The sequence below is a fragment of the Coregonus lavaretus genome (genome assembly GCF_964263955.1).
Source record: "Coregonus lavaretus genome assembly, chromosome: 36".
In the NCBI taxonomy this organism is placed as follows: Eukaryota; Metazoa; Chordata; class Actinopteri; order Salmoniformes; family Salmonidae; genus Coregonus; species Coregonus lavaretus.
Genome location: NC_140023.1, coordinates 8134494 through 8146815, shown reverse-complemented (window position 1 = coordinate 8146815; position 12322 = coordinate 8134494). Strand labels below are relative to the sequence as shown.

Here is a 12322-nt window from a genome sequence, read left to right as displayed (position 1 = left end):
TCAATAACACTTGACACACTAGCAAGTTAGCTAGCTAGTTTAGTTGTCTTTAATGTGGAACTTAACGTAACGTTAATTGCTGCGAACTTGCTAACGTTAACAAACATTAGCTAGCAAGCTACTGTTAGCTAACTGAGAGGGAGAACCAACCCGCGCCTTTGTGCACAAAGTAGCCTATTATTGATCTACAATGAAATCTACTGAAACAAACCGCGGCCTAAAAGTAAAGCAGATTATGTTTCAGGCAGCGCCAGTATAATAATCAATATAACCATTACAGCATCCAGCACCACTAGAGAGGATTAGCACGACAACAACAATAACAAGGCTGTCATGGATACCCAACTTTCTTATCCCTATATCTCACGGGAAATGTATTTCGATCTCCTCGAAAATGACCGTTTGCTAAAAATATAAAAGACTACAACTCCCTGGGATCTGTGCGATGTTCCTATTGCCCTACAAAATTATGTCCGTCTCTCACCGTGGAACTTTGGCTACGCATAGAATAAAACATGTAATTCCAAATGTGTTGTACATTTTACAACTTGTCTATTGATTCATGATATTTTTGGTGAATCGTAATTTTGAAGCTAATTTTCATCGAGGTATATTATTATTTCTGGGATAAATGCGTGTCATATAGGAACCATTTGCAAAAACTGTAGTTTTATAGCCGAGATCTATTAATGGTAGGGAAGAAAACTGCTTCAAACGGCATGAGAACGATAGAACTTGACAACTAATTTTATGTTTATGGGACTCCTTGAAGACTAACGTTAAAACATATACATAATAAACAAGGCAAGGTAAGACCTCTCTCAGAACTGTGACTAAGTTAATGTTCATTGATCATGCGATTAGCTGGTAAAGACACTGACTAGAATGCTAGCTTAATTTTATTGACATGACTTCGTTTGCAAATGTCATGTAATGTTCAGTTTTAAAGAGTAGGCCTTACATTGAAGACTTAGAGATCATGATATCTTGTGATCAATGGCAGTTACATATAGTTAAACAATAAGCTTATCGATAAAAGACAAGTTGCCTGTCTGAACAGTTTGGAAGCTAAGCTTGTACCCTATAATTCAGTTATGGTTCAAATGTCATTGTACAGATGTCGTATGACCTGACCTACAACAGTCTCTGCTGATAACAAAGCAAAGGTACATAACTTCTCTTATTGCTCATATCATAGGTTCATCAAGCCACCCCCACTATGGACCCACTTAGGAGAATAGCTGTGCAAGAGGATATGGTCCAGTACTGTCTCTTCTTGGTTCAGCCTAACCTCTCAGACACACAGGCTGACGAACTACATCTGCAACAGCTAGTGGAGGAGATTTTGGCAAAGGTTGCCCCTCTCCTTATGCAGTATATCTGGCAACAGCAGCCATTCAACCTCAAGTACCACACTGAGAAAGGTATAGTGCTGGTTCTGACCTGGATACAAATGTTCTTTGAGGATTGAAGTATTTGTTATATGAATAATTTTGATGCTTTGACTGAATGAATGGTGATCATGTCTTGATTGTACCTGCAGGGGGAGTTCCTGCACACATTGGAGGCAGTGCTGTGTTTGGGGACAGCGTGGAGGATGAGTGGTTCATCGTATACCTCCTGTTTCAGATCACACAAGCCTTCCCAGAACTTGCTGCCAGGTAGAGTGGAGCACACTGTCTGCAAAGTTCTGTATTACTTCCAGTTAGTTTCAACTGGGGAGTTCCTTCTGATCGAAGCAGCAGACTATCTTCCAAAGTGGTTGAACCCAGAGAGCAGTGAAAACAGAGTTAGACAACTACGTGTGATGTAGCCCATTTAACGCCTATTGACGATAGTATCTTCTGTCCGGGGGAGTTTTGTTAAGAGCCCCGACGCTTGTGCTAAAAGTTAACAGGCATGCAGTACGGTTTTGGAAACATAAGGAACATTTCATATCAGCGATAATTTTCAAAAAACAAAAGGTTACATTTCTACACCTTTTATAGGGTTAGGGTTCCCACATGGCCATATTTCCATGTTACTGCAGTTGTTGACGTAAAACAGATGGAAGACAGTCGACTACCTGTGCTAATTAGCTATCTGAACACCTGTGTGTAAATGGAAGACGGACGCCATAAATGTGTTGTCACTGAAAAATACTGTCGGCTGCAACTGTGTTAAAACAGTGTACGACAGTGTGTATTTTGCATTTGTGAAATTATTTTGATGTGATATGATGGTAGATGGCTTTATGTTTGTTGCGTCAAAAGACAGGTATTCATATTCAAGGCATTCACATTTTCAACTTATTTCAAAGATAAAACACCAGCAGGGGGCGAAAAAGTGTATGCATTGTGGAACCCATCATTAGCTTGTGTTTCCCTGGGAAAATATATACTGGTGCACCTTTGTGATAGCAGGTGGTGAAATGTTTGGTGGAAAAGCATTTCACTGGAATTCCTTCATGAAAGAGGAGACTCATTCATACACATTCAGCTCATTTAGGATTCTGGAGACTCAACCGGTAGGCACATGGACATTGTTGTGTAAAATTGTTGCCAGTTAGGTGTTTATTTGTGTTGAGAATTGAGACCAATTGTCTAATTTAGTATAAATAGTATAATTTAGATAATATGACTACATTGAGATTATATATTTAATTTGAAATGACCTTACTTGAAGTAATGTATATTTCTTTTTGTGTTTTGCCTTTAAAGGTTATCAACCTGACTGACTGACTGACTGACTGACTGACGGAAGAACTGGAATTAAATAAAAGAAGTCAGAAGAAAATTGAGTTGTCCTTAATAAGGCCTTTTTCAAGTTTGGGCAAAGAGCTGCAGTGTGAACCATACACAACTTGACAATGTTTCTAGAACTGTACCGCAATTGTCAATCGATTCGCGTTTAGATAGAGTATTTGGCTGCCAGAGCCAATTCGCCTCTAAACAGAACATGTAAGGTCCTTGGACTATAAGGAGTAACGTTAGGCTCCTTTAGTCCATTATTGGGCTATGTGTGATGACTACACACTTTATCACTCTGTCTGTACATCTCTTCACATAGCTGATTATCCCTTCGTTTGTTGTCTCTGTGGGCCTATATCAGTCAGCCCATCTGTCTCTCTCACTCGAACTGTGTGTCTCTCTCCCCCTGGTTCTGGTCTGCTAGGTGTTCCTCCACAGGGGTGAGCTGTACATCCTGCCCTGTCCCTCCCGCTGTAGTGGAGATGGCATGCCCAGGGACGCAGTGCCCAGTGTGACCCAGGCTCTGGCCCTGCTCTCCTCCCACACACATGCCTGTCTGGCCAGCCCCAAGAACCGCACTGCTCTGGAGAAAAGACTGGAGGGGTGAGTGACGCAGCAGAAACAATACTATGAAGTGTTGAAGGGATTGTAAGGTATCTGTTTGAGGGTAGACATTGAGGGATTGATTGGAAACATCTTGTGTCAATTAAATAACATTTCCTAGGATTTTCTACCTGTAGCAAACCTAGTGGATAATGATGGAAATACTGGTAAAAAAAAAAAAAAAGACTGGCCCTACTTATGATTGCTCAGAAATACATACAGTACTTAAGGGTATATAGACTTGTTTAGGTCAAGCCACACATTCAAGCCTACTGTCATAATGACCATGAGTTGGTGTTCTGTGTCTTCACAGATATCCAGAGAAGATCCAGGCAAACCTTCATCATGCTCACTGCTTCCTACCCGCGGGCATCGCTACAGTGTTGGCACAGCGACCAGACCTGGTTGCCCCGGCTGTGTCATCTTTCTACCTGAGGGATCCAGTAGATCTCCAGGCCTGTCGGACATTCCAGACCTTTCCCCCCGACACACGAGTCCTAACCTCAGTACACACAAGTTGACTTTCTGACTGGTTGACGCATGTATGTATTGTGTGTTATGTAGTGTAGTTTTGTTTCGGTATGTTAGTGCTGTATTTACATGTTGTCTATATGTATTTCCAGGTGACGTTCACCCGTTGCCTGTACGCCCAGATCCAGCAGCAGCATTTCACCCCCGACCGGAGGAGTGGGTTCACCCTGCCTGCCCGCTCCCACCCCCTGTACCGTGCCCAAGAGCTGGGCATGAAACTGGTGTGTTCACCCCCACCCACTTATATATATTGACAATGCTCATAGACTACTTGGGATAATTCATAATTCTATAGTTCTGTTGGTTATACTTGTCTCTGACCCTCCCAGGCCCATGGCTTTGAGATCCTGTGCTCCAAGTGCAGACAGCCATCGTCAGAGCCTGATGCTCCATCAGCTGTAACCCCTTGTTGAAAGGACTCCTCAACAGTCTGAAGAAGAATGGCTATTTAAAAGTGAGTGAACCATGCATTACTCTGCCTATGCCAGAAAGGATGCATGGCTCAAGACATGCAGTATCTACTTTGCTTACACATATTTGTTTGATTTAACATGTATAAATATTTGTATTTGATGCATGATAGATATTATATTATATAAAATTGAGCAGACACTGTAGCTCATTAGTTTTGTACCCATGTACAGTCATGGTCAAAAGTTTTGAGAATTACACAAATATTAATTTTCAAAGTCTGCTGCCTCAGTTTTTATGATGGCAATTTGCATATACTCCAGAATGTTATGAAGAGTGATCAGATTAATTGCAAAGTCTCTCTTTGCTATGAAAATGAACTTAATCCTCAAAAAACATTTCCACTGCATTTCAGCCCTGCCACAAAAGGACCAGCTGACATCATGTCAGTGATTCTCTCGTTAACACAGGTGAGAGTGTTGACGAGGACAAGGCTGGAGATCACTCTGCCATGCTGATTGAGTTAGAATAACAGACTGGAAGCTTTTAAAAGGAGGGTGGTGCTTGAAATCATTGTTCTTCCTCTGTTAACCATGGTTACCTGCAAGGAAACACGTGCCGTCATCATTGCTTTGCACAAAAAGGGCTTCACAGGCAAGGATTTTGCTGCTAGTAAGATTGTACCTAAATCAACCATTTATCGGATCATCAAGAACTTAAAGGAGAGAGGTTCAATTGTTGTGAAAAAGGCTTCAGGGCGCCCAAGAAAGTCCAGCAAGCGCCAGGACCATCTCCTAAAGTTGATTCAGCTGCGGGATCAGGGCACCACCAGTGCAGAGCTTGCTCAGGAATGGCAGCAGGCAGGGGTGAGTGCATCTGCACGCACAGTGTGGCAAAGACTTTTGGAGGATGGCCTGGTGTCAAGAAGGGCAGCGAGGAAGCCACTTCTCTCCAGGAAAAACATCAGGGACAAGACTGATATTCTGCAAAAGGTACAGGGATTGGACTGCTGAGGACTGGGGTAAAGTCATTTTCTCTGATGAATCCCCTTTCCGATTGTTTGGGGCATCCGGAAAAAAAGCTTGTCCGGAGAAGACAAGGTGAGCGCTACCATCAGTCCTGTGTCATGCCAACAGTAAAACATCCTGAGACCATTCATGTGTGGGGTTGCTTCTCAGCCAAGGGAGTGGGCTCACTCTCAATTTTGCCTAAGAACACAGCCATGAATAAAGAATAGTACCAACACATCCTCCAAGAGCAACTTCTCCCAACTATCCAAGAACAGTTTGGTGACGAACAATGTCTTTTCCAGCATGATGGAGCACCTTGCCATAAGGCAACAGTGATAACTAAGTGGCTCGGGGAACAAAACATCAACATTTTGGGTCCATGGCCAGGAAACTCCCCAGACCTGAATCCCATTGAGAAATTGTGGTCAATCCTCAAGAGGCAGGTGGACAAACAAAAACCCACAAATTCTGACAAACTCCAAGCATTGATTATGCAAGAATGGGCTGCCATCTGTCAGGATGTGGCCCAGAAGTTAATTGACAGCATGCCAGGGCGGATTGCAGAGGTCTTGAAAAAGAAGGGTCAACACTGCAAATATTGACTCTTTGCATAAACTTAATGTAATTGTCAATAAAAGCCTTTGACACTTATGGAATGCTTGTAATTATACTTCAGTATACCATAGTAACATCTGACAAAAATATCTAAAAACACTGAAGCAGCAAACTTTGAAGACCAATACTTGTGTCATTCTCAAAACTTTTGACCACGACTGTACATCAGAGCACTTTCTGTAGCCTAATGGTTATTAGACAGCTTTAATCTTGACAGCATGGACATTTGCTTCTATTGATGGTTAACCCAGAGAACTGATTACTCATGTTTGAGTATAATTGTTCTATTACTGGTTAGCAACAGAAACAAAAGATATGAAATCTTGCAAATAAAAGTAAATAATTATTTCATAATTGTTCAGTTTGCCAGACTGCTAATCTCTGTTGCTAGCTAACCAGTAAGATATATATATATATATATATATATATTTTTAAACTCCTGAACAGTAATATTTATTAGATTACTCATAACAGCTCTCTATTTCACGTTTCAATGAGGATAGCGGTGTCGGGCTGTTAGCATTGCAATTGTCAGTGATTCATAATGTTATCCCCTTTGGTGACGTAGTGTTATTGTGGTTGTCTGTGGCAGGGGGAGCTGCAGGGCTCTGCATACTGCAGAGTACTTCTTCAAGCAGTCAGTCACCCCAACACACAGGTGAGTGCTCTCTGCTTGACTGCAGGAACACTGGTGTCTGTTTGTGTACATGTGTCCCTGCATACTGTATGTGTGTGTGTGAATACGCTATCCTGTGTGTGTTTGTAGCTCCGGTGGCAGGGCCCCAGGTGAGGAGATCCTTCAGCTGCTACAGAGCTGTGCTCCCTACAATGTGGATGAACTGAGGACATGAGAGGCCCATCTACCCACAGAGGACAGTGAGTAAAACACATCCTATTACTACAGTGCAACAGTCACTCAGTCTACCAGCTCAGGTGTATTGAGTAAAGTACCTGCAGTTATGTCACTTACCGCACTGATATGTTCACACCACAAAGTAGCATGCTGGCTTTCATGTTAGATAAAACCACACAGTCATAAGGCCTGCTGATTTAGAGGAAGGGTTCAGCCTTTACTGAACATACCCATATCGTAAACTGGGTAAGTAAGCAGTTTCCATAAAGATAAGCTAGAATGAGCTTATCAGGGTTGATGGAAACACTGATTTTCTCTCATCTCGCCCCCATCTCCATATTTCAGCCCAGCAGCTGGAGTGTCTGTTGGAGGAAAGGGGGAGGGGAGGAGTGGGTTTGGGCTGCTCAAAGCCCAGCCAGACCAAACCAACGCATGAGGGAAGGGGGGGGGGGTGGTAGCTACAGCCTGGTGGCTGTGACCCAGGGCATGAAGAACTTCATCAACGGAATGTCTTCACATGAGGGGGCTGAACTACCCTGGTGAGACTGACTGTCTGTCCACACTGTTCTACTTAGCCCCGTATGTGGTGTGCTAACTGCTATGAGATAATACTTTGTAGAATGCTAACGTATGCTAGCTGGCTGGCTGGCTGACTGTAATGGGTATCAATGTAATTTGCCTTTGTTTATTTTACAGGTCCCGTTCAAATGAGCCTTTCGTGTTTGATCCAGACTCCATGGCCAGTGCACTGAACAGACTACTGGGTATGTAGTTGCTAGTAGTAAGTGCTATATGAAGGCCATATGTCACAGTAGAACTAGCTAGGAGTGGTGGTCAGTGTACTTTTTACCTGTGTGCTATGTAAATATCTCGGGCTAAGGATGAGGAGTTGGACTCAGACGACCTAGATGACGTCGATGAGGGAGTGGAGGGTCCTTCTGGACTGCGAGGGGATGAAGGGGCAGATGCTTTGGAAGGTCTTAGGAAGTACATGGACGAGATGGACCATGAGCTCATGGGCACCAAAATGGGACAGAGCTTCAACGAGCAGGTAAGAGATGTGGTTGATATTTACAGCTTCTTGTTGCAGTGTGCCAATTCTGTAAAGAGTTATTTGGAGAGAGGAAGGATTAGGGATGCATATGTTGCATATCAATATGTAAAATAACAATTGTATTCTATGATTCCAGCAGGGCACTAATAAAGCAGGCCCAGCAGCCAACGGCTTCCCCCCAACTCTGACCGCTGACGATAAACACCTGCCCTCCAATAATGACCACTCATGATAAACACTGACCGCTCATTATGCCCTAGCAAAGAACATCACCCAACACCTATATCTTACGGTCTGCACAGCCTAGATAGACTGGCCTTTTTGTAGAGCACTTAGAATACATTACTTAGTCTAATAATAAAGCCAGCATCTTTTTGGGACAAAGTGGAATCATTTTCTAAATATATGATGTTAAATGAGGTTTCAAGGCAGTAAAAATCAGAAAATATATATTTTTTAAACTTACCCTGTGCCTTATTATTATTATTATTATATTATGATTCAATATTAACCGAAGCCCAGTCAATTTCATTAATACATTTGAGATGAAAATGTGGACTTGCTCACTGTTAACTTTTATTGTTGCATGTGGGGATTTGAAAAACCTTGAGGATGACGCAGTGTATCTCTATGCAGGGTTATCAACTAATCATCAAGCTTTGATTATTTGAATCCGCTTTGTAGTGCTAGGGCTAGAATGGATTAAATTGCAATGTTTTCCTCATCAATCTACACACAATGGCAAATCGAAAACAGGTTTTTCGACATTTTTACAAATGTATAAAAACTATAAAACAGAAATACCTTGTTTACATAAGTATTCAGATCCTTTGCTATGAGACTTGAACTTGAGATCCGGTGCATCCTGTTTCCATTGATCATCCTTGAGATGTTTCTACAACTTGATTGGAGTCCACCTGTGGAAAATTCAATTGATTGGACATTATTTGGAAAGGCACACACCTGTCTATATAAGGTCCCACAGTTGACCGTGCATGTCAGAGCAAAAACCAAGCCATGAGGTCGAAGGAATTGTCCGTAGAGCTCTGAGACAGGATTGTGTCGAGGCACAGATCTGGGGTAGGGTACCAAAACATTTCTGCAGCATTGAAGGTCCCCAAGAACACAGTGGCCTCCATTCATTCTTAAATGGAAGAAGTTTGGAACCACCAAGACTCTTTCTAGAGCTGGCCGCCCGGCCAAACTGAGCAATCTGCAGAGAAGGGCCTTGGTCAGGGAGGTGAACAAGAACCCGATGGTCCATCTGACAGAGTTCCTCTGTCGAGATCGGAGAACTTTCCAGAAGGACAACCATCTTTGCAGCACTCCACCAATCAGACGTTAATGGTAGAGTGGCCAGACGGAAGCCACTCCTCAGTAAAAGGCACATGACAGCCCGCTTGGAGTTTGCCAAAAGGCACCTAAAGGACTCTCAGACTATGAGAAACACGGTTCTCTGGTCTGATGAAACCAAGATTGAACTCTTTGGCCTGAATGGCAAGTGTCACGTCTGGAGGAAACCTGGCACCATCCCTACAGTGAAGCATGGTGGTGGCAGCATCATGCTGTGGGGATGTTTTTCAGTGGCAGGGGCTGAGGGACTGGGAGACTAGTCATGATCGAGGGGAAAAATGAACTGAGAAAAGTACAGAGAGATCCTTGATGAAAAGTATATATTTAAAATTTTCACTGGACTGATGGCCTGCATCTGATTGTCAGTCTGAGGGGAGGTAAGGAGCAGCAGTGAGGCTGCCTCTCACTGTCCCTCCGCTCTCCCTCCCTCAGCTGATAAAAGGGGTCACAGTCTTCCAGCTGATGGCGAAAACTCAAATCGCACTGCATTATTTCTGCCTCATGCACCAATTCATGTTGTTACTTCTATGAAAAGTGAAAGTGAAATATTCCTAGATGTAAAAAAACACAAGCCGCTAATAATAACAACGTAAGCTTATCGGAACACGCTATACTCAATTCACTGCAGCGTCAGTGCTGGTTGTAGTGTGAGTGGAAGTATGGAGAACACGCATTTCATTAAAACAGCTGCTCTTTGCTATTTTCTTCTTACAGTCAATGGATTGAGGAAAATGTGCAGACATTGTGATCTGAGCTATCTGATTGGCCAGCGGTAAGCCTATAGGTGTACTTGATTTGCTCTATGGGCCTGCCGGAGAGGCACACTGCCTTCCTGGCTCTAGGGCTGCTTAATCAAGTGCTCCTACCGGCAACAGCGCGAAACGATATCGTAGTTTTTTTTACAGAAATGTTTGTTGATCGACTAGGAATGCCTTGGAGATCGACCAGTTGGTGTCCACCGACTTGGAGTGTATTGCTTATTACCATTTATCTTATCACTAACCACGTTTCCATCCACAGTTTCTATGCGAGTAAAGTCATACAGAATAAAACAAATTAATGATAGCTGTGATGGAAACAGGAAGTTAAGGTACAATTTTATGAATGCAGACCAATAATTTGTTCGTTCGACATGGTGGGATCTTTTTGTGTCTCTAAAATTAATTATGTGAGAAATGGCAGCGGAAACGCCAAATACTGATATAAAAACCATCATGTCGAAGTAAACTTGGAGCCACGTGATGATATGGCGTGTGGTCCTCCCACTACGACTCAGGAAACCATGCAATTTAGTAGGCTACAGATAAAATAAGTTATGATGAACTTCACAGGGTGGTGAAAGTGCACGCTGATCTTGACGCGCCTGCCATTTGACAAATACAAATATTCTCGCTCTTATCCATAATAATCAAATTATGTAGAGCCTACCCACACAGCCTTTCCACACTATCTGTGAGATGTACATGTGCCAAGACACATTTGCTATTTAACGCAACAGTTTTTGTGACAAAACTAGTTGAAAATGCGATGGAAACACACAACTTCCGATTTTTATTCAATACATGAAAACGTAATCGAAAAAGTACATTTTGTGTGCACTACGTCATTATGCACTGATTTCTATCTGCAACAAGTCAGTTTGGTGTAAACTGGTGGGAAAATGTGCATATTTTATTTCTATTTTAGAATATTCGCATGAAACTCTGTTGCCAATTGGATGGAAACCTAGCTAATGACACCACTCTAAAGTAGGAGCCTTATGTCTTATGCCATCATGAAAACGGAGCAGGCTAACGCTAGCAGTGCTAGCCCACCTGTGTTTTTATCCATGGCTGGGCACATGCTTCAGGTGTGAGATGATTTCCACACAATCACAAGATGAAGATAAGGTGAAACTGGAAAATGGACAGGGATTTGTTTGCCCTAAATGCACCACCATCAAGCAGCATAGGGAAGAGATCTTCCGGCTGTTAGCTCGGCTAAGAAAAAATATGAATCTGCTTTCTAAGTACACCGACCTTGCTGTAACCCAGGCAAACTGAATCTCAGTTATAAATGCCTCCTTTAGCAAAGCTGTCGATGAGTCAGGCGGCGTTGATCTGTCCCAATCCAATGGACAGATGTTAAGCTCAACTCCGCCTGCCATGAGAGAATAGACACTCGCAAAGCGAAGTAGATCGGGTAGGCAGTCTGGCCACCCTTCATCTATCCGAGAAGATCCGATCCAGCTATCAAACAGCTTTGCCCCGTTTGAGACGGACCTACCAGCCCCGGGAGTCAGCATGGATCATGGGTGTATACCAACAGCCAGTAGCCGCCCAGTGGCCCCCTCCCCCACAGCCACCACAGTTCAGCAGGTCGCTTCCCCATAGGATTCCATCACGACCACCATCATTGTGGGCAGCTCGATGGTGAGAGTTTTTGGCCTGCCTACGATCTGTGGACTGACCAAGGTCCACTGTCCCCCAAGAGCCTGTGTCCATGACATCAACTCCCTCCTGCCCACAGTTCTGGCCAACTACTCCAATATTGACACCATCGTCACTCACAAGTTTTAACGACCTTCGTTTTAGCCGATCTGAGTGAGGACTACAACATTTATTTAAACACCCTTGCTAGCACAAGGAAGATATCTCTGTCCCCTCCCGTGCTACAGAAGGGGTTCGGAACATTTCAGCCGACTCTTTGCCCTGAACGAGTACCTGAAGTAACTTTGCCCACGACAGGAATGTATTTTTTGTGAACTCTTTGATATGCTGTGGGAGCAGGGGTTTCAGGGTTATTTCCAGCAACATCGCAAACTGTTTTAGAGATTGAAGGACAGGGTCTGGTAGTGCTCCAGTTCTCCCTGTCAGAATAAGCAACAGAGGACTTGGAAAGCATATCTACTCCTGTAGAAATGGCACTATGGTTATTGTGAGTAACCTAATTTATGTTCCTTTAACTCTGCCTTCTAGTGAGTTTATACAAATGGTAATCTACCTCAGAAAACAAGGTTGTAACATTAATAATGTGGTTGTTATTCCATTGGTTACCTCGAGGCAGATGCCCCAGGGGCAGAGTTTCCCACACTCATTGAATATGGCACTTTTAAATGTTAGAGCAATCACAAGTAAAACCTTTCTCGTAAATTACCTCATTACTGAGCGCAAAGTTGATTGTA

General features: G+C 43.1%; 1 protein-coding gene and 1 pseudogene across 3 annotated transcripts; both read left to right on the top strand.

Moving 5' to 3' along the window:
• The first annotated feature begins 652 nt into the window (after nt 1-652).
• LOC311110751 (protein ecdysoneless homolog) lies at nt 653-3245 on the top strand. Of its 2 annotated transcripts, none has more exons than XM_084153313.1 (4): nt 653-809; nt 1199-1424; nt 1544-1661; nt 2700-3245. In XM_084153313.1, exons 2-4 carry the CDS (start codon nt 1220-1222, stop codon nt 2710-2712), a joined length of 336 nt encoding a protein of 111 aa, XP_084009439.1. In that variant the 5' UTR covers nt 653-809; nt 1199-1219; the 3' UTR covers nt 2713-3245. The 2 variants fall into 2 exon arrangements, 1 of the variants encoding a protein (XP_084009439.1); XR_014610722.1 differs by having other exon boundaries at nt 724-809; nt 1544-2506.
• Nucleotides 3246-3530: 285 nt separating this feature from the next.
• LOC311110515 (protein ecdysoneless homolog) lies at nt 3531-8980 on the top strand (annotated as a pseudogene). The gene is made up of 8 exons (XR_014615911.1): nt 3531-3553; nt 3646-3838; nt 3956-4084; nt 4193-4317; nt 6492-6557; nt 6666-6775; nt 7449-7803; nt 7943-8980. The product of XR_014615911.1 is annotated as a protein ecdysoneless homolog (transcript).
• The last annotated feature ends 3342 nt before the right edge of the window (nt 8981-12322 follow it).